General features: G+C 42.1%; 2 protein-coding genes across 4 annotated transcripts in view; one reads left to right on the forward strand and one right to left on the reverse strand.

Annotated features, from left to right (window-relative positions):
- Snph (syntaphilin) overlaps window positions 1–22,301 on the forward strand; it is a 714,025-nt gene that overhangs the window by 67,916 nt on the left and 623,808 nt on the right. The window lies entirely within an intron of this gene.
- Csnk2a1 (casein kinase 2 alpha 1) overlaps window positions 1–22,301 on the reverse strand; it is a 49,711-nt gene that overhangs the window by 15,576 nt on the left and 11,834 nt on the right. For all 3 annotated transcript variants that reach the window (XM_051143509.1, XM_051143507.1, XM_051143508.1), the window contains exons 2-6: window positions 8,172–8,381; window positions 4,869–4,980; window positions 2,436–2,537; window positions 2,005–2,055; window positions 675–734 (exon numbers count right to left, since the gene is read on the reverse strand). In XM_051143509.1, the coding sequence (XP_050999466.1) occupies window positions 675–734; window positions 2,005–2,055; window positions 2,436–2,537; window positions 4,869–4,980; window positions 8,172–8,272 (426 nt within the window). In that variant the 5' untranslated portion in view covers window positions 8,273–8,381. The remainder of the gene's footprint in view (window positions 1–674; window positions 735–2,004; window positions 2,056–2,435; window positions 2,538–4,868; window positions 4,981–8,171; window positions 8,382–22,301) is intronic.

The following is a 22,301-nucleotide window of genomic DNA, read 5'->3' on the forward strand; positions in this document are numbered from 1 at the left end:
TATGCATCGCAGAATAAAAACTGTAACAACAACACAACAAGCGGCATTCTAAAGCTGGATGAGATGGGTCATAACTATGTGTCCCAGAACCTGGGAGGCTGAAGAAGGAAATCAGGAAAGGCCATGCTGGACTTACCGACCTGCTTCAGAGCAGGGCTCTGTCCTACAACGCCCACATATTCTAATTACAATTCTGTTGCACCCCATTGCATAACCAAGACTTTACCCAAGGGTTTAATACTAAACACATTTAAAAACTATTGGTGAAGCCCCTGCTTTCAGCACACATTCAAGTTAATCCCCTGATTTCTCTACCACCAAAGAAACTTGAGAAAAACAACAACAAAAATTTACCTAGCCAAGGCTATAGAGAAACTTTGTCTCGAAAAACTAATAAATAAATAATAAAATAAAAATAAATAAATAAAAATAAAAATTTACCTTTATTTTATGTGCACTGGTGTTTTGTCTGCATGTATATCTATGTGAGTGTCAGATCTTGGAGTTAGAGATAGTTGTGAGCTGCTATGTGGCTACTGGGATTTGAACCCAGGTCCTCTGGAAGAGTAGTAGTCCCCTTAACTGCTAAGCCATCTCTCCAGTTCCCCTGGCCCCAAATAAACTTCTTAAAGAAAAGACCAATTTAAAGATATTTAGTACCTACAGTTACTTACTTTCAAAATTTCATACATGTAAAATCGGATGTCATAGTCTGTTAACGTCTGGTACAATTGCTGTTAAAGACAAATGAAATGGTTTAGCTACAAAACATCGCTAAGGTAACAATTTTCTCATCCGAATTAATAGCAATCTCAACTAAGAACTGGTTCATTTGCCATGGTCCCAAGATTTGTTTATCAAATGCTCTTCACCAAAAATTCACTTTTAAAAGATTCTTGGAGCTTCACCACTACATGTAAAGAATGACTTAAGCACGTGCTCACATTATGATGCATTTCTGGAACTTACTTATACATACATGGTTGACACAACATGCACTGATACACTTTGTCAACGTAGGGTTTTCTATTCATTCCCCTCCGACTCCTTTCTAAGGCATTTTGATAGGGAGCCTCTGTGGGGACAAATTTGCTGAGCCAACTATTCTAGTCCCAGGTGATCATACACACTACAAACATCTGAAATGGAATTCTTCCAGTTTCTAAAAAGGCTATAGATTATTTTTTTTTTTTACATCTAAATAACTATAAATGGTGAATAGAGTTCTCAGTTTTTTTTTTTTTTTTGAGTTTATCATTTTGATTCTGAAATATCTAAACGTTTTTCTTTTCTTTTTTTTCCCCAAACAAAATGAACCACCCGTTTACTGACACTAACATTTGTGGTACTGGACTTGGACAGAGGCAAGCCAACGGCTACTGAATGTACACTTAAGCAAAGTGCTTACATCCCTCAGTTACAACGAAACAGAGAACTGTTTGAGTAAGTAGGCCACCTGCATTTAGAGATATGTACTGTACACCTTTGTATTATAGCAAATCTTACATGATCTTTTCTCATTATCCTTTATGTTCAACACCCCAGAGGATGAAGTACAACTCAGCTGCCAGGCACTTTGATCCCTTAAGACCTAGGCCCAAGGTGCAGCAGCACAGGGTAAGAAAAGGAGCCTGCGGCTACCAAGGACCTTAAGGGACGTGAGGTCCCTGCTACTACATAAACCGCAGACTCTCTCTTGGACACTGCTGCCTAGAGTCACTATGTACTGTCACCTTCACTAGTCTGGACACCAGCAGAACTGTTAAATGAATAATAAAGTAGTAAGGCGTAAATACACTAATTATTTTAAGAGCACTAAACAAATACAAGCATACAATATCCAGACATGGAAAGTACCTATTACTTTTAGCATAGATCAATATAGGGTCAACACACTCCATTAAAAACAAGCAAAAAATAAGTATACTTTACCCTGTCGTTCCTAAAGACTTTCTACATGATCTAAAAACCTAGCAGTTTTAAATGGTTGGTTATGGATTGTACCTTGAAGTCTGTGTTGTTTACATGTTCAAAAACCAAGGCAGGGGTTCGTGACTAAGGGAAGAAAAAGAAAACACATTAGTACCAGCCCTGGCTGCTTTAGTTTTAAGCTTGTGGGTGTTGTGTAGGAAATGTGATGGTCCTTGCTGCAATAGTAAGAACCTGGTCCACTCTGATGTTACCACGCTTAGGTTATTTCTGGAAGGATTTTGAAGAAAAACCCTCCAAACATCTGGTTTTTAGTGTCACCAATCTTCTAGAAATAACAGACTCTGTGCATGCATGAGGGTATGTGCATGTGTGTAGAGTCTCTTCTGCCAGGGCAGGACCTAAGCTGTATAATTGATTTACAACATTTAAAGCATAAAATGGTGGTGACAACAGAACGAAACCAGTTGTCCCTGATGGGTCTTGCTAACATGTACTGTACTTACCACAGGGTCTTTCACAATGTCTGCAAGTGTGATGATGTTGGGACCACCTCTCAAATTCTCCAAAATCTTTATTTCACGCTTAATTTTCTTCTTTTTTACTGGCTGAAATTACAGTAAAATTGCATCAGAAAAAAAAGCATTTCTCTATATGAGCTTCCTGAAGACAGGAAATGTGACAGACTTTTCAGAACCCCTTCTCCTGGCTCTGTCAGGCACACCACAGCTACTTAAGACTTCGAATCCAAAGATCAGATATCTATAGAATTATTTTATTTCAATATAATTGCAGTAATTACTTTAAAACCTTGTAAGCCACCATTTAAAATGGTAACATAGTAAATCCTTCTATAAAAAAATCTTTTAATGGGACCAGAGAGATGGCTCAGCATATAAAGCCACTTGCCACAAATACTGCTGACCTGAGATGGATCCCCAGTCCGTGTGATGGAAAGAGAGAATGAACTCCTGACACTGTCTTCTGCTCTGCACAAGGGCTCCTCATTCCTTCCTGTCTAGTCTAGCTACAGCCCAGGCGGCTTCAGACTCACACCAACATCCTACTTTGCCTCCTGGATGTACTTTAACAAAATATAATTTCTTTTTAAATGGCTAATAGCTAGAACTATTAGTTGCATTTTTTTGTTGTTGTTTTGTTCTTTCGAGACAGGGTTTCTCTGTGTAGCCTTGGCTGTCCTGGACTCACTTTGTAGACCAGGCTGGCCTCGAACTCAGAGATCCGCCTGCCTCTGCCTCCCAAGTGCTGGGATTAAAAGGTGTGCATCTATTAGTTATATTTTTGGGTATGTGTGTGTTTTTGTTTTGCCATTAAAAAATTGTGAAACAAGTACTAAAAGCTGGGCATGGTGGTGCATGCCTTTAATCCCAGCACTCAGGACTCACTCTTTGTGAGTTCAAGGCCAGCCTGGTCTACAAATTGAGTCCAGGACAGCCAGAGCTTGCTACGCAGAGAAACTCTGTCTCAACTCCTTGGGAATACACATCTCTATGAGGTGAGTCTCCAGTATAACACAGTTTATCAGGCAGTGCATTAACAAACAATTGCTTGTTATTACTTATTATTTAGTTATTGTTAGTTAATAAATAAAACATATTTTGACAGCCCATTGGCTAAATCTGACTTGTGCAATATTTTAAAAGACCTTGAGCAAAAATTTATTTTTGAAATTTTATGTGTATATTGGTGTTTTGCCTGTTTGTACATATGTGTTCTTCAGAGGCCAGAAGAGGGCACTGGATCCTCCAGGACTAGACTTAACGATGGCTATGAGCTGCCCTGTGGGCTAGGACTCAAACCCAGGTCCTCTGAAGAGCAGCCACTGTTCTCAACCGCTGAGTCATCTCAACAGTCTTCTAGAGTCAACATTTAAAACATTAGAAATGTGTAAATATGGCTTTCTAGATTCTCTTTGCAAAAGAAAGCATCAAGAAATACTAGCCCTGCACTGTTATATGACACTGGTCAGCTGCAGCTAAGAAGCAACTGGTACGCTCCTTTTGTGGGGGACAGTGTGTGTAGGTGCATGTGCATGCAGACGTGTGTGTGCATGTGGAAGCTAGGTCAATACTGGGCATCTCCTCAATGATGTCCCCGTTATGTATTTTATCTATAACATTTATTTACTTTTGAATAAGCCCTATAACATGTGCACAGAGTTCAAAGGACAAGTTAGGGAGGTGAACCATGTAGGTTCTAGAGACTAAACTCAGGTCACCAGTCTTGGCTGCAAGCATCTTTACCGGGTGGGCCAGGGTCTCTCATTAAATCTGGAGCTGACTGAGTGATTAGCCTGCCTGGCCAGGAAGTCCCAGACACAGTCTAGTCTCTATATCACCAGCACTGAAATTACAGGTACATACTGCCACGCCTAGTTTTTTAAGGTGGTTACTGGGGATCTGGAAGACCTGCACAGCAAATACTTTACTGACTGAGTAATGTTCTGAGTTGTTATTTTTGTCTATTTCTCCTTTCTTGTAGCACTAAGAATCGAACCCACAGCCTGGCGCACGCCTTTAATCCCAGCATTTGGGAGGCAGAGGCAGGTGGATCTCTGTGAGTTCCAGACAAGCCTGGTCTACAAAGCAATTCTAGGACAGCCAAAGCTACACAGAGAACCCGTCTCGAAAAGCCAAAACCAAAACCAAAGAGAAAACAGAGTACAGGATGCAACTGAAAGCATGTTACTTCAGACTTGGGAAAAAAGAGCCTGTACTTTCACTCCCCTCTTTGGCTCCACACATTCTATCTCTTCTCTTGCTTTAGGTTCCATCTGTCAAGCTAGTATAGGCGTTCTACTGACTTCAGAGGATATAATAGGTAGGCCAAACTACTGAAAAAACAAATCTTCCAAGTGGCAGGTATAAAAAGGCATGTACATTCCAAATAACTGACATTGTTTCTCTTATTGTACTCACCTTGAGAATTTTAACAACAACCTTTTCATTATTTGTGATGTTGATGGCTTCAAATACTTCACTGTATTTGCCTCTGCCTAATTTTCGAACAAGCTGGTAGTCATCTTGATTTCTGTGGATAAAAACAAAGTGACAATGATTTCAAAATATCCACTTTGCAAAACTGTATTTTTGCCAGACATGGTGGTGCGTGCTTGTAACTTAGAAGTGAACACAGGAAGATCTGCATTCAAGGTCATCCTGGTGTGTTTACAGAAAGCTATTGACAGCCTGGGCTATAGAGATGACTGAAGAAGGGAAGACACATTCACACTGAAGAAAGACACACACACACACACACACACACACACACACAAATGGACAATATAGAGACAGACTTAGAGTTCTTGGTTTTCTTTCAAATCTCAAACTGCTATATACTAATGACACAGTATTGTCTGTAATAGTATATAGGCTGTTTCCACTTCAGTAACTAATTTGTATACAAATTTGTATATGTTCTTGTATCATACTACCCAGTCCAGTGTTGGCATTAAGAACTCAACAAATGATTTAAGAGTATCACAGCTCAGCTATACTTGGAAGCAGCTTCTATTTATCAGGCGTCTTTGGTCTACAAATAGCTTCATTTTATATATATATATATATTTGACCTCTTACTTGTCCTTTAGGATAAGATCTGACATGTAATGAAGCTTGAAACTGCATTAGAAATAGTGAACCACAGAGGTCCTGCTTTACCCACATTCTGTTAACTAATAAGGCTATTAGAGGCCATAGGCAGAGTGAAGAAGACATATTAACACTTTCCTCTCCTCTCCTGCCGACTTAGAGGCCTTTGATCTAACCAACAACAAACACGGTTCCTGTAGAAAGCCTGGCTGGTTACAAGGCCCACAAATATACTCCTCGGAGTCAGGAAGGGAGACGACATGTCTGAGGCTAGTCTGGGTCACAAAATGAAAGCTTGCCACAAAAACAAAATAGCAAGCAAGCAAGCGCAAACCAGTAAGGCCCAAGTCTACCAAGTATGGTAGAGCATGCCTATTCTTAGCTATTTCAGAAGCTGAGGCAGGAGGATCACAAACTTGGGACCTGCCTGGGCTACAGAATGAATTCAAGCCCAGCCTAAATGAAGTGGGACTGGGAGCACCTGCGTGTAGTAACAAGTCCTAGCACTTGGAAGCTGAAGGCAGGAGAACCACAAGTTCAAGCCCGTCCTTAGTATATGAGAATCTGTCTCAAAAATACCCCCATCCTCTTCCAAGAAAATGGAGGTGGAGATGACTCAGTGGTTAAAGAACACTTATTCTTACAGAGGACCCAGATTTAGTTCCCAGCACCCACATGGTGGCTTGCAACCATTTGTAAACTCCAGTTTAAAGGGACCCCCTCCCCACCTCTGATTTCTAAGGACACCAGACAAAACATACATACATACATACAAATAAGGGAATCTTTTTGTTGTTGTTTTGTTTTCTCTGTGTCGTTTTGTCTGCCCTGGACTTTCTTTTATACCATGCTGGCCTCAAACTCCCAACGATCCACCTGCCTCTGCCTCCCGGAGTGCTGAGGTTACAGGTGCACGTCAGTGTGCCCAGCTTAAATAAGGAAACCTTAAAAAAAATAAATATCGGCAGGCAAGATGACTTAGAAGGTAAAGGTCCTTGTTAGAAGACTCAAGTTCAATTCTCTGGTCCCATATAATACACAGAAAGAACCATCTCCCAAATGGTTCTTTGGCACACACAGATAAATAGTTGTGATATTTTTTAACTACTCACTCCCAAAATAAAATAAAACGAGACACTAGCCTGAGCGGTATCCCAATTAAAAATATTCTACCATCTGTGAAGGCCTCATGTGTAACCATGGTATGCTTGTCATACCTGTAATCTCAGCTCTGGAGAAGAGGAGGCACAAGAATAGAAGTTCAATGTCATCCTGGTCTAGACAGCAAATCTGAGGCCAGCCTGGGAGACTGCAGCTATCTGCGGCTATCAAGCAGCAGTTGAGTACCTGCCTATGATCTATAAGACTCTAGGTTTAATGCCAAGTAAAGGTGGGTGGGGTGAATTCCATTTATTCTTATAATATAGTATGCACCATTATCAGCCACTCATTTTCCTCAAGTAGTTAAAAACAAGACAATAGACAATATTAATACCATCAGGTCTCTTTCTGTTCATTGAGTTCCCTTGTACAAGGCATACAAACTGATACATACCATTTCTAGTACCATTTCAGCAAGCTCTGAGTAAAGCACTTGGTTTTGAAGATAAGACTCTAGACTTTTGCAATAAGCACAGGTATTAACTAGAGTTCAAAGTCTATGACATTACAGAATTGTTAAGATTATCAATAGTGATAACATTTATTGGTTTGCACCATGGTTCTTGATGGTATCTTGAGGATGTCTCCTTATATACAGAAAAACTGCTCACTGTTAAACATCACAGCATACCAGAATGAAAAACATACCCTATGACAGTTCAGAGAGACCATTTTAAGCACTTGCAGAATATAGAGAAGTCACATGTAGTCAGATATAAAATACAATATATGGGAGTTAACATTTTTACTTTGTTTTTAAACAAGGTTTTACTACATAGCACAGGGTGACCTCCAATTCCAGGTGACCCATGCCCAGCTTCTCAGCTTCCCACACCTAACCGAGTTATAACTTCTATACGTTTTTTAATTGCTTTATTTTGTACTTAACTACCAAAATGCTTTCATCACAAAAAGTGACAAAACTCTTCAGTTGAATACCATGTTCAGACAGGAAATGCAAACATTCAAATGAACTTTCATGGTAACCATGACAGTAAACACAGTTGTTGAAGGAGACAATAGCTTGAGGGTGCAACCGAACTCCCTTCATGAAACACAAAAGTAGGGTCATAGAAAGCACAAAGGGTTTAAATCCTGTTTCTCATCCAGAGGAGTTTCTGTTTTTAGAGAACTGCTTCATCCTTTATTCTCACCATGGGACAGAACTCTGACCCCCAAAATCCTGTATGTAATTAAGAGTCCGGTGATTTCAGTCCCTCACCATCTTCAGTGCTAAGGACACATGCTAGCCTAGGCAAGCCCCACACTTGTTATCTACCGGAAAACCTAGAAACTAAGCTTGCCAAATCAGCGACCTGCTGTATAATAAACTTGCATCCCAAAGAAAGCAAGCTCCGCCTTGTCCTTGAGCCTTGCAGGGTCAGAGAAGCTTGCTGACATCAACTACTCAGCCCATCGACAAGGCATAGCACTTCGGGCAAGTACAGTTAAGTAAATGGAAATAATTACCCCCATTCCACCACATGTGACTCATAATCCCAGTATTCTCGGGGTCTGTGCGTGTTAACATCTGTGTAAACTCTGGCCCTGCTTGGCACGGGTCCCGACATGTCAGACAGGTTGACGGACAAAGCTGAACTTGATGTTTGAGGATCTGGCAGTCACCGTGTTCAGAAGCAGGTGTGGGTAAGACCTTGTTTCAGACCTCTTCTCTTCAAACTGCAGAAACAAAATGTAAAAAACAATTACTTTTTTCAAAGTATATTGGGGGAGAACTATTTTACTACTAATAATGGTCTCAAATGTACCTCTGTGCTAAAATATCTCAGCTGTGCTAGAACTGATACTGAACCCAATCTGCAAAGCAGCCTGTAGTCTACATGCAATGTCTGGATACTGTATTTTTGGGACCATAAGATCACTCCCCCACCCCCAAAAGGTGGGGGAGAATAGAATGCATCTTTTACTGTTTTTACTTGTTTTAGTGCTCTAAAAACTGGGTGTGTCTTATGGTCAGGTGCGTCTTATAGTCCGAAAAACACAGTACTCTGTCAGACAGCATGGAAGATAAAAGTAGCACTGAGGGCAAATACAATAGCATTGCTACTGTTTATGCAGTTCATTAAGATATACTTGATTTCAAATTTAAGAACAGAAAGTGATTCTTTTATAGAAACAAACTTAATAAAAACTGCTATTGACAGGGTATACCAGCACACACCTGTAATCCTAGCACTTAGGAGGTGGCCCAGGAGTTCTAGGTCAGAAACCATAGAGAGTTTGAGGCCAACTAGGGCAGGACACCCTGTCATAAAACAAACAAGACCCTAAATCTTCAGGAAAGTGTCCAGCACACATGAGGGAGAGGCGGGAGAATTAGAAAAATCAAGGCCAGCCCCAACTACTGATCAAGTTAAAGGCCAGCCGGGACAAAAACAAGTAGGTTTCAAAAACAAAACAACAAAAAACAAGTCAACAACAAAATCTGGGGAAAATCAGTAATTTTTAGAACTATGCTATCAAATTAAATATCCTCCTCCTCTCTGTCTTCCTCCACTGAAATCCCCACAATACTTGCTGATCCCTGTACTACACAGTTAATGAAAGCGTACTGAGTCTCCCATGTGATAACTTCAGAAGGACATATATCATGTATGCAGTTTTCTGGTTCATAACGCCTAACTTCATTCAAGAGCGGGCCCGGTCTACACAGGACACAGGCAAGACCCTGTCTCAAAGCACCACCACACAACCAAAAAACAAAACAAAACAAAGCAAAGCACCTAAAGCAAAAGGAAGTGAGGCATGGTAACTCAACACAACACTTTTCCCTTGACCACTGAAGCATGGGTAGGGAGACGCTGTAGGAAAACAATACTGACAAAACTAGATGGGAGATCTATGCTAATATAAAATTATGACATTGGTATATAAACATATTAAGAAAAATTCCTGAAATAAATAGGTGTGTCCACGTGTATATTCATAATGTACATAAAAGCACAGCCATAAGTGATAAAAAGAACAAAATATTACACTGGGTAGAGGCTGGAAGGCTGGCTTAGTCAGTAAAGCACTTTACAAGGACCCGAGTTCAACTCCCAGATCCCTGGTACATGTGGTGGTATACACATGTAATTGTAGTGCTGGGGAGGCACAGTCAAGATTTCTGCTGGCCAGCAAGTCGAGCCTTTAATTGGTGAGCTCCAGGCCAATAAAGACCCTGTCTCAAAAAGGAGGCGAATGTGTTCTTAAGATAGCACCCAAAGTTATTCTCTGGCCACCATACACAACTGCACATACATGTACACCCTGAAACATGTGCACTGGTGCACAGACAGATTCACACATATACACAGACACGAGAAAAAACAGAATGGACATTGGTGTGGTGGCACATGCCTTTAAGCCCAGCACTCACTCACTCACGGTAAGTTCAAGACCAGGGTGGTTTAACAGCCAATGCTGCTACCTAGAAAAACCCTGCCTCAAAACAAAACAAACAAAAATCGAAACATGGGGCAATTTCAGTCACAAGGACACCAGTGTTCTTTGTATTTATCTTATATACTGTCACATGCATGTAGGCAAAATACATACACAAAATAAGTACATCTTAAAAATAAAAAACCTTCCCTGATGGCTGTCTTTGTCCGTGTAACACAACCTAGAGTCATTTGGAAGGATGTCAACAAAGGACAGACTACAGAGTTGGCCCGTGGACATGGCTGTGAACAAATGTCTCAACCCACAGACACTCTGGGCTCCAACCTCAAGACAGTGGGCCCTGAAATGTGGAGTGGAGGTGATGTGACTAGCTGTCTTAAACCCCACTGCAGTGGCTGCCCACAGTGACGCACTATGACCCGAAACTGTAAGCTAAAATAGACCACTTCATTCAAGTTGTCCTTCTGGGGGATTTTTTCCCTTTCCTTATAAACATTCTTTTTAGAGGCCAGGCATTGGGGCGCAAGTCTGTAACCCAAGGGAGGCAGAGGGATCTTTGAGTTCTCAGCCAGCTAGTTCCAGAGCAGCCAGGGCTACACAGAGAAACTCTGTCTTGAAAATCCAACAAAACAAAACAAACAAAAACACATTTAGACTTATTTATATCTATTTGTATTTTGCCTACAGCATATATAAGTATCACATGCATGGCTGGTGCCCAGGAGGCCAGAAGAAAGCATTAGATCCCCTGAAAGTACAGTTAAAGATGTTTGTAAGCTACCATGTGGGTGCTAGGAACTCATAACCACAGAGCATCTGTCCAGGCTCCCTGTTGGAACATTTTATCACAGCAACAGAAATGAAACATCTTTCAAACTGGCAACCAAACTGTAGACCTGCAATCACAGCACTCAGGAGGTGGAGACAAGAGAGGACTCGCAGCTCACTGTCTGCAGCCCTCCAAAGAAGTAAGTGCTTTAAGCAGGTGCAATAGGAACAAGCCCATAATCCCAGCACTTAGCAGGCTGAGGCAGGAAACTCACTGCAGGTGAAGGGCCAGACTGGACCATATACTGAGACCCTGTGTATATAAATAAAAACAACAAAACAACACTATGCTTACTGTTTCCAATAAAAGACGCACTCACATAAGCTTCTAACGGCTGGCCTTTTCTAGAGTATCAGAATAAAATGGATTCCTGAATTGTGGTGCTGCAACTTCAGGTGACAAATGGAACTTAGAGGGGTGGGAAAACAGGGATGATGGTAAACAGGACACGAAAAGCCAGTAGATGCAAGAGATAAACACCTGATTTAGTATTTCATTTGCATCTCTATAGTTGTATATGGCTATTACATGAATCTTTGTTTTGTTTTGAGGCAGGCTTTCTCTGTGTAATAGCCCTGGCTGTCCTGGACTCTCTTTGTAGTATTACATGAATCTAACAAAAGGAAACAAAGATAGACTAAGTTTCACAACTACTACTTTGGTTTCTTCATATATTTCCTCTCGTGTCTAACCCTCACATATATATGCATCCACCCTAAAGAGCGACATTAAGTTTGGGATTATAGTTCTCCCTGGGCCTTTGCAGCCTGGCTCCAGATCACCAGCAGATATCAAACGTCATAGGAACTCCAACTCCTTATATAAAGTGACACTGGGCTAGACCTGGTGGCATATTATGAGGGCAGGTGTTGAGAGATCAAGGCTAGCCTGGGATACACCGGACTATTTTAAAAATGCTGAATGTACATAACACCCAATTCTATGTAAATGCTACATAAAAACTGTTAGAATACATTGTTTGACAATAACAGTCTATCTGCTCAGTGCAGATGTAACTTGGTTTTCTGACTACAAATTTTTAAACCCATGATCGTTGAATCTGTAAAGCCAGGAGAACCCAAGGCTGATCAGAGTGAGCTAAGCTAAAGGCTTAAAGACTTACCTGTGATGACAGAAGTTCACTAAAACAGTTCAAGCAGAAAGTGACTGAGATTGAGTAGGATTTAGGGGGCAGAGAAGCCAACCCAGCTCAGTCTAGGTTAGTAGCAGCATAAACAGCCGGACAAAGAAATCTTTGGCTCAAAATTCAGAGCACAACAAACAGCTCTAGGCAGGCTGGAAATGAAGTGCGAGGTGACTCGATGTTGTGTGGACGTATTTTTGGTATCATGCATGGGATAGGTAAAGGTTCACATGACAGGTTTTGGAGTTTAAAATGACTTTGAGATATTCAAACAGAGATTGGGTGGGCAATTAGAGATCAGAAGTCTAGAGCTACAAGAGGTTCTCAGCTTTCAATAACCAATTGTCTCAGAAATTCTTTTTAATTTCCATTAAACTTGTGTGTGTGTGTGTGTGTGTGTGTGTGTGTGTGTGTGTGTGTGTGTGTGTGACAGAGAGAGAGAGAGAGAGAGACAGACAGACAATGTCTGTCTATGTGTATGCATGTCTCAGTGCATGTGTGGAGGTTAGAGGGCAACCTGCAGGAGCTAGTCCTCCTTCCACCACATGGGCTCTAGATACCACACCGACGCCGGCAGACTTAGTACCAAGCACCTCTACCCCATGAGCCACCTCACCAGGCCATCTCAAACAACTCTATGAAGCAAACATTATCTTTCTGATCTACAAATAACAAAACAGGCTAAATAAATTCAACAGCATAACCACCACAAAAGAAGGTAGGATTCAAAGTCAAGTTGGTAGGCCTTTGAACTACCAGGTTTCCATTTCTTCCTTAGGATTTCTTAACTTCCAAATTCCTGCCCTAGCTTCCTGATGCCAGGATCTCAGGTGTGTACTCCCATGCCCAGCTGCAACTCACTGCTTCTTACCATATATTCCTATACTAGTAGTCTTCAAATCCTAATTTCCTTATTGGATCTTTAATTCTCCCAAGTCAAATTTTAAAAAACACCTATGGACAGGAGGGACACACGTGACAGCTGTTTGGGATAGGCTGTCTGGCCAGCAAGCTTTCAGGATCCACCAGTTTTCACTCTTCAATGCCGGGGTTGCAGGCCTAAGCAGCCTTGTTTACCTTTTTTCTTTTTAATTATTTTAATTTCATGTGTATGGGTATTATGCTTACATGCATTAATACATGCCCACTTAAGTCAGATGACCATATTGGATCCCCTGGAACTGGAGGTTAGAGGCCATTATGAGCTGTCATGTGGTTGCTGGGAATTGAACCTGGGTCCTCTGGGAAAACATCAAGTGCTCTTAATCTGTGAACTATTTCCTCTCCAGCTCCCCAGCCTGCCCCCACCCCTGACAGGGCATCTTTGTGTACCCTTGGCTGTCCTAGACTAGCTCTGCAGACCAGGCTAGCCTTGAACTGATTCACCTGCCTCTACCTCCCAAGTATTGGAATCAAAGGTGTGCATCACCACCACCCAGCTTAGCGCCCCCCCCCCCCAATTCAGGTCTTCATGCTTTCAGGGCAAGCACTCTCCAACCACTGACCCATCTCCCCAGTCCCTATTTTAACAAATTTAACAACAGCTTATTTGGAAGTTAACAAAGTAAATGAGTTTGGCTATCTGAAGGGTCAATTTTCCTAACCACTGCTCATAATAAACTAAACCCTAAGGAAATCTGAATAAAAGTTATTACCTTCCCAACCCTTTAGTGACTAACAGTTCCAAAGCACTGTATCTGCAACCCAAAAGCCCTCAGCCTGATCCTGAAGACGTAACTGCTAGGCGTGGTGGTGCATGCCTGTTAATTGCTGTACTCAGTAGGCTAAGGCAGAAGGAGCATCAAAAATAAGGCTACATGGATGTACAGAAAGACTACCTCAAAACAACCAAAAGGCATTGATTGCTAAGTCTTGAATGCCTGAACTTTAGACTAATATAAACCTGTGAAAATGCAATGTCAAAATCTTCCTCACTAAATAAGATCAGACCACACCAAAGCCAATTACATGACTCTGTACAACCTATTTTTCAATAAAATAGAATTGAAGAAAAATTCCATTAAATTATAAAGCTAAATAACGTACTATTAAAAAGCCATAAATTGCCAGGCGTGGTGGTGCAAGCCTTTAATCCCAGCACTTGGGAGACAGAGGCAGGTGGATTGTTGTGAGTTCAAGGCCAGCCTAGTCTACAAAGGGAGTCTAGTACAGCCAAGGCTACACAAAGAAACCCTGTCTCCAAAAACTAAAACAAACAAACAAAAGACTACAAGTTTACTGCAATAAACTGTATGTAGAATTCCAATATAAACTCTTCTTTAGAAAGCCTCTTTCTTTCTCTCCATCTCTTCTAATCTATGTGACAACTGCTTTTCTTTTGGTAAGACAGGATTTCTCTGTGTAGCCTTGGCTGTCCTGGACTCACTTTGTAAACCAGGCTGGCCTTGAACTCAGAGATCTGCCTGCCTCTGCCTTCCGAGTGCTGGGATTAAAGGCGTGTGCCACCACCGCCCAACTGACACCTGCTTTTCAACATGGTAACTAGAAAGAAAAGTTGAAACTTAGAAATGGTCCAACACATATAACGAACTACACAACCTTGACTAGATAATTTCTGCTAATGTAATTTTTGTTGCATTTTCTAGTACTTGAAACAAAAGATAACGCTTGAACCTGAAAAGGTGAAACTGGGTTTTATATCACAGTCTTATTTAGTCCATCTTTTAAGAACTAATGTTTATTATCCACCAAAACAAAGTATGAGAAATGGAGCTAGAGCTGACTGGTCAAGTACTTGCCTAGCACACATGATACTCCATGCAAGCTCCATCACTCCTAACACACAAACACAAAACAGGATTAGATCGCTGAGAGCACTTGCCTACCATGTGACGCCAGGGTTCCCTCTTTAGCAACCAACAGCCCAAACCCTAACATCCCATCCCTAGACCAGACACAGTGAGTGAATGAGATCTTTCAACCATCCAGACACAAAGATCTGTAAAGAACAAGGCCAGGCGTGGTGGTGCCAGCCTACAACCCCAGCACTTGCAGGGACAGAGGCGGGAGGACAGGAGTGCAGACTCATCCTCAGATACACTGCTGGCGAGAGGCAAAAGCCCTGGCTACATGAAATTCTCTCTCAAACTAAAAAAACAGGAACCAGCAAGGTGACTCATGGCAGCACAGGGCTCACAGGGATGAGGGAGCAGGACAGAAGGGAACGAACACACACACACACACACACACACACACACACACACACACACACACACACACACACACACCCCTGTGTCTCAGAGACAGACTGCCACAACACCTGAGGACCTGAGGACTCCAGGACCCACATGATAGAAGTGCACCTACATGTATAGACAGAAAACAAAATAAATGTCATTTTAAAAGCCAAAAGGAGAAGTAGTAAGGATAAGGATGAGGAATGTGGGTGGACTGTACTGTATTGACTCCTCATGTAGGATTATGCTTGAAGGGAAAGCAGCCACGTGAGGAACGCACCTAAGCACTGCTGCACAGAAACAGCAGCATCTGTGGGAAACTCAGGGAAAGCACGACTGTCCTTGCTTGCCTTGCTGTAAATTCAAATATCAAAACTCACTCAAGCAAGGGCTGGGAATATACTTAGTAATGACCTTGCACAGTTCCTGGTACCACAATACCAAAACGAAACAAAACAAAAACAACACAACAAAACAAAACAAAAACAAAAAACCCCAAACAACAAAAAACTTGCCCTTTCTTCCTTATTAAAAGTGGCACTGGCCTGGCAGTGTCACACTCAGGAGACAGAGGCAGGCGGATCTGAGTCCAAGGCTAGCCATGTCTACAAAGCTAGTTCCAAGACAGCCAGAGCCACACAGAGAAACCTTGTCTAGAAAAGCACCCCGCCCACCCAGCCACACAAAATAAATGGCGTTATGGGTAGTTCTAGGAGTTAATTAAACACAATGCTTTGAAATGCTGGGCACATTCTGTACTATCTCCTTGGTCTTCTCTCTGAGCCAGAAAAAGCAAGTATAGTCAAAAGTGGAGCGAAAACAGGACCCAGAGAAATAAGCAACAGGGAAATCTGAAAGGCCTTTGTTAATCCCTGAAGACTAGAATTTTGTTGTTGTTTGTTTTTTGGTTTTTCGAGACAGAGTTTCTCTGTGTAGCCTTGGCTGTCCTGGACTCACTTTGTAGACCAGGCTGGCCTCGAACTCACAGCGATCCACCTGCCTCTGCCTCCCAAGTGCTGGGATTGAAGGCGTGCAAAACCACCGCCTGGCTACAATTTTGTTCTGACTTAAGTAAAAGTCAAGGGTCCTACCTTATATGTAGGTAGTCTAAATGGGTGATCTTCTCTGTGAAAATCTGGATTCTGCCAGGTGGTGGCGCACATCTTTAATCCCAGCATTTTGGACGCAGAGGCAGGTGGATCTGAGTTCAAGGCTAGCCTGGTCTACAAAGGGAATCCAGGACAGCCAAAGCTACCCAGAGAAATCTTGTCTTAAATAACCAAAAAGAATATGGAACTCTAAGCCGGGTGTGGTGGTGTACACCTTTAATCCCAGCACTTGGGAGGCAGAGGCAGGGGGATCATTGTGAGTTCGAGGCCAGCCTGGTCTACAAAGTGAGTCCAGGACAGCCAAGGCTACACAGAGAAACCCTGTCTCGAAAAACAAAACAAAACAAAAACAAAAACAAAACAAAAAAAAGAATATGGAACTCTAAATGAAGGTTACACTTAGACTGAGAGTGAAGACGGAGAAGACAGAGGGAAGAAACAAATATTACATCTTAACTTATTTTAAGGTAGCCTCTGGGACTTAGCTAAAAAAGAAAGGGTGGGGCAGGGGGAGGGGAAAGCCTTGCTATGTGTCTCAATGACCAACCTGTACCCAGTATCTGGGAGTTGGAAACAGGAAAATTGTAAGTGCAAGGTCAAGGGCTGCAGAGATGATGGCTCAGAGGTAGAGAAACCCCATTCCCAGCTTTCACACGGACTCGCAACCATCTGGAGCTCCAGTGTCAGGGAATCCAAACCCCGCCCCCCTTGACCTTGAGGGCACTGTATGCATGTGGTACAGAAAAGAGACATACATGCAGACAAAACAGCCACAGAAATGAAAACAAAACCAAAATTCTTAAAGAGGACCCGGTTTGGTCTGTAGCACCCACCTGTTGGCATAACAACCATCTATAACTCTAGTTCTGGGGGGATCCGAATCCCTCTTCTGACACATACACACATGTAGGCAAAACAAAAAGAAAACAGTCAGGTTTGTTTGTTTTGAGACAGGGTCATTCTTTGGCAGTCCTAGAACTCACTATGTAGACCAGGCTGACCTCAAACTCAGAGATCCACCTACCGCTGTACCCAATACTCAATCCCAGTATTGGGAAAAAAAGGTATGGGCCACCACATCTAGCTATGAATAAAACTTAAAAAGAAACCAGTACTGACTACATAGTGACATTTGTGCCCAATATAAGGTCCTGAGTTCAAGTCTCAGCAACCACATGGTGGCTCACAATCATCTATAACGTGATCTGATGCCCTCTTCTGGCCTGCAGGTGCACATACATGTAGAGAAAGTACTCACATACATTAAATTAAAAGAATTTAAATAAAGGAATGGATGATAAGCAAAATGGCCTAGCAGGTAATGGAGCTTGCTGTCAAGCAAGATAATCTGAATCTGTCCCCCAGGACACATGTGGTAGAAAAAAAACCTAGCTATCTTCTAGCCTCACAAGGGTGCCATGCCATGCATGTGTCTACACACACACACACACACACACACACTTTTTTTTTAATTTAAAGTTACTTTGATCTTTAAGTATTTTAAAGAATTACTTTATGCATGTATGCACTATTTGTGTGTCTAGTGCCTTCTGAGATCAGAAGAGAGCACTGGAGCCCCTGGAGTTACAAAGCTGTGTGGTGCTGGGAATCACATCCAAGCCCTCTGGAAGAATAAGTGCTCATAACTGATGAGACAACTCTCCAGCCCCTTTATTTCTTATTATTTTGTTTTGTTTTTTTGAGACTCTGAATATTCTTGGAACTTGCTGTGTAGACCAAGACAGTCTTGAATTCTTAGGGATCTTCCTGCCTCTGCCTCCCTGTTTGCTGGAATTTAGGGCATACACCTTCACACCTGGCCCCTGTATTCTTTAATTTATTTTTATTCTGTATGAGTGTTTCGCTGCATGTAATATGCAACATATGCATAACTGGTGCTGGAGAAAGCCAGAAGGAAATGTCAGATCCCTACAACTAAGTGACTGTTAGAAAAGGCAATGCTAGTGTTGGGAATCAAACCAGCAATATCTGTGAGAGCAGCCCGTGCTTAACTGTTGAGCCTTAGTTCTAGCCCAATTTGATAATTTAGCACATCCAATCTCATTCTTTGCAGTGGAGAGACAATGTAACACTGGCTTAACATTGGATACCTGAGTTGGATGAATGATTTACAAAATGTCAGCTCCAGAAAAGATACAGTAGCAATCAGAATTAGCCAGGTATCAACAAGAGTTGAATAGAAGCTAACTATATTTCTTTCTCATCTCACTGCTTAAAAAACAAACAAAACAAAACAAAAAAAAACCTTCATAGTATCAATCTATAAGTCATCACTGTTACCTTTTAAATATATTTCTTGAATCACACATGGAAAGAGATTTAGTTGAACTTCTGATATATTTTACAATGGTCTTTTTTTTTTAACATGAAGACAAAAATTATCCTAAGTTCCTATTAAGAAACTCAATTACTGAAAATTGTAAAACTCAAGTTACAAAGAACACACTTGTGTGGCATACTGGGATAAATGCTCAAGACTGTGCCAGCTAATGCACTGTACCTTACACAAGTGGTTGGAGGACTGACAATACTAGCACCTTAGCTGCACCTGTCAGATGTGGTGTACTGGTTAAGAGATTCTGGCTTAAACCAGGGATGGTGGCATGTGCTTGCAATTGTAGCCCTTAAGGAGGCTGTAGCAGGAGAAGTATTAGAAATTCTAGGGCCAGCCTGGGCTACAGAGCAAGACCTGATGCAAAAATAAAATAAAATAAGGGGGCTATGGACATGTCTCAAGCAGGGGGACTTAAGTTCTGATACCCCAAACAGCCAGGTAAATATCAGGCAGGATTGCCTGTACACCTGTAATTCTAGCACTGGAAGGCAGAGCTAGCCAGTGAGACTAGGTATATAAGTACATTTGGGGTTTAGGAGACCCTACCGTGGGACTGGAGAGATGGCTCAGAGGTTAAGAGCACTGGCTGCTCGTCCAAGGTTCTGAGTTCAATTCCCAGCAACCACATAGTGGCTCACAACCATCTGTAATGAAATCTGGTGCCCTCTTCTGGTCTGCTGGCTCACATGCAGGCAGAACACTGCATAAATAAATAGAGAGGGGGAGGGAAGGGGAGGGAGAGAGACAGGCAGGCAGAGAGAGAGAGAGGCCCTGCCTCCAAGAGTAACATGGAAGAGCCATTGAATTAGACTTCTGACATCAACCTTAGGCTGAAACATACCCACATGCACCTGTACAGAGCCTGCCCAGATAGTACAAACAAAGAAAAGATAAATAGGGCTTTCAAGATGGTGGATAAATGCTTATCACCAAGCCTTGATGACCTAACTCTTATTCCAAGGACCCACATGGTAAAAGGAAAGAACCACCAGGACTCACAATAAGTAAATGTAATTAAAAAAAAAAAAAAAAAGCAGTGCTTGGCTGGGCTGTGTCAGCATACCCCTTTAGTCCCAGCACTCGGGAGGCAGAGGCAGGTGGCTCTCTAAGTTCAAAGCCAGCCAGCCTAGTCTACAGAATGAATTCCAGAACAGCCAGGGCTACATGACAAAACCCTGTCTTGAGGGGAAAATGAAAAAATGGTGCTCAAAAGTTTAATTGAGAAGAAAATAAGAGATTAATAAAACTGCTGGGCAGTGTTGGTGCACACCTTTGATCCCAGAACTTGGGAGGCTGATGGTGTTCAAGGCCAGCCTGGGTTACACAGATAATCCCTGCCTCAAACAAATAAACATTAATAAAAACCAACAAGCAGAATTTTGAGAGTTCCCTGGCTTTCAAATTCCAAGGTTTCAACTGCACATTAGGCTAAGAAAACTTCCTTCAAAACAATAAATTTTCTCTGTTCCTATAAAGGATCTGATTTGGGGAATAATATTTATATTAGCTATGGATGTAGCTCAGTGGCAGAACACCTGTGTATGAACCTAGGTTGGTACTCAGATACCTCCCTAAAAAATTACTTTAAAGCTGGGCATGATCATACACTCAAGAGGTAGAGTTCCAAGACAGTCAGGACAACAAAGCAAGACCTAATTCCATAAAAGGTCATAACAATACAACTTACCGATGGAGGAACTCACAGGACTTTACCTTTAGATTTCAATCCTAGCACACAAATGGGCCTTCTGCTTTTATCCCTACCTATAAGATATACCTCCAAGGAAATGCAAAGCTTCCAAGGAAAATGCAAAGTATTTCTAACATAAAAAAATGTACGGAGCTGGGTGAGGTGGTGCACACTGTAATCCTAGCAGTCAGGGAAGCAAAGGCAGGTGGGTCTCTGTGAGTTCAAGGCCAGACTGGTCTACAAAGTATGTCCAAGACAGCCAAGGCTACACAGAGAGACCTTGTCTCGAAAACCCAACCCTTGGCCGGGTGTTGTGGCGCACGCCTTTAATCCCAGCACTCCGGGAGGCAGAGGCAGGCGGATCTCTGTGACTTCGAGGACAGCCTGGTCTACAAAGCAAGTCTAGGACAGCCAAGGCTATCATAGAGAACCCTGTCTTGAAAAACAAAAACCAAACCAAAACAAAACAAAGCCTCTTACCTTAGAAAACTTCACCTTAAATTAAACTTAAATCTAATACAACTCAGGACAGCAGTTTTAGTTTGGGTTTTTGTTTTGTGAGACAGTCTCACTATGTATCCCTGGTTGGCCTAGAACTCACTATATAGACCTTGTACTCCCAGAAGTCTGCCTACCTCTGCCTCCCCAGTGCTGAGATTATGCACCACGATCACCCAACATGGCAGTGTTTAGGTCACTGTTTAAAAAATCAGTTTGCACCTAGTGTCAGGAAGCAGGAAAACGTCTTGGCTTAAAGCCAGCCTGGTTTACATAGAGAGCCTTCGTTTTAAAGATGTATAAAGGTCATCCTGGTACAAGTTTTCCAAAAACAGTCATATATGATGGCAAAACCAAAATGAGGACACAACTACACTCAGCAAGAACACAGGTAGCTGCCAGTAGATAATGAAGTCCTCAGGAATGGTATCTGATAAATCTTCTGTACATCAAAAATGTGGAATGCAGCCGGGCGTGGTGGCGCACGCCTTTAATCCCAGCACTCGGGAGGCAGAGGCAGGCGGATCGCTGTGAGTTCGAGGCCAGCCTGGTCTACAAAGCGAGTCCAGGACGGCCAAGGCTACACAGAGAAACCCTATCACGAAAAAACAAACAAAAAAAAAAAAAAAAAAAGAATGCAACATTTTAGAAAAACTGGCCAGAAAGACAAATGAATGGAAGCAAATAATGAAAACAATCTCCAACTAAATTACATAGAAAAAAACAAACCCCAGCACATCTGAACATTGACTATTCTGATTAGCAGGACTAACAGTCTTTACTTTTTGAAAGATAAGGGCCGGAAGGGGCTTGTCTAGCACACACAGAACCACAACTTCAACCGCTGGCACCACAGGAGCAAAAGCAAAAGGGAAAAGAAGGTGAGTGTGGAGCCTGGGCTACCACTTAGCTGTGCGCATGTGCCAGCCAGAAAGGCACTTTATGGCTTACCCTGTAAAAACCACCTCAAATTCAAGGCCAACCTTGGTTTATACAGGCAAGATACTGTCTCAAAAAACAAAACAACAACAACAAAACAACAACCCCAAAAAGAGAGAAAACAAAAGGGAGAAGTTGGGCAGTCGTGGTGAACACCTTTAATCCTAGCTCTTGGGAGGCAGAGGTAGGTAGATCTGAGTTTGAGGCCAGCCTGGTCTACAAAGCAACTTCCAGGACAGGTTCACAGAGACACCCTGCCTCAAAACCAAAAAACTAAACAAACAAATAACTCCAATGGATGGTTTATGACAATGCCAGGTGCGGTGGCACGTGTGCCTATAATGAGCCTTACACTCAGAAGACATAGACAGGATGGTCCTCACTAATTCAAGGCCAACCCCATCTTCGTAGCAAGTTCCAGGACAATCAG

The sequence above is a fragment of the Acomys russatus genome, chromosome 4 (assembly GCF_903995435.1).
Source record: "Acomys russatus chromosome 4, mAcoRus1.1, whole genome shotgun sequence".
NCBI classification, from domain to species: domain Eukaryota; kingdom Metazoa; phylum Chordata; class Mammalia; order Rodentia; family Muridae; genus Acomys; species Acomys russatus.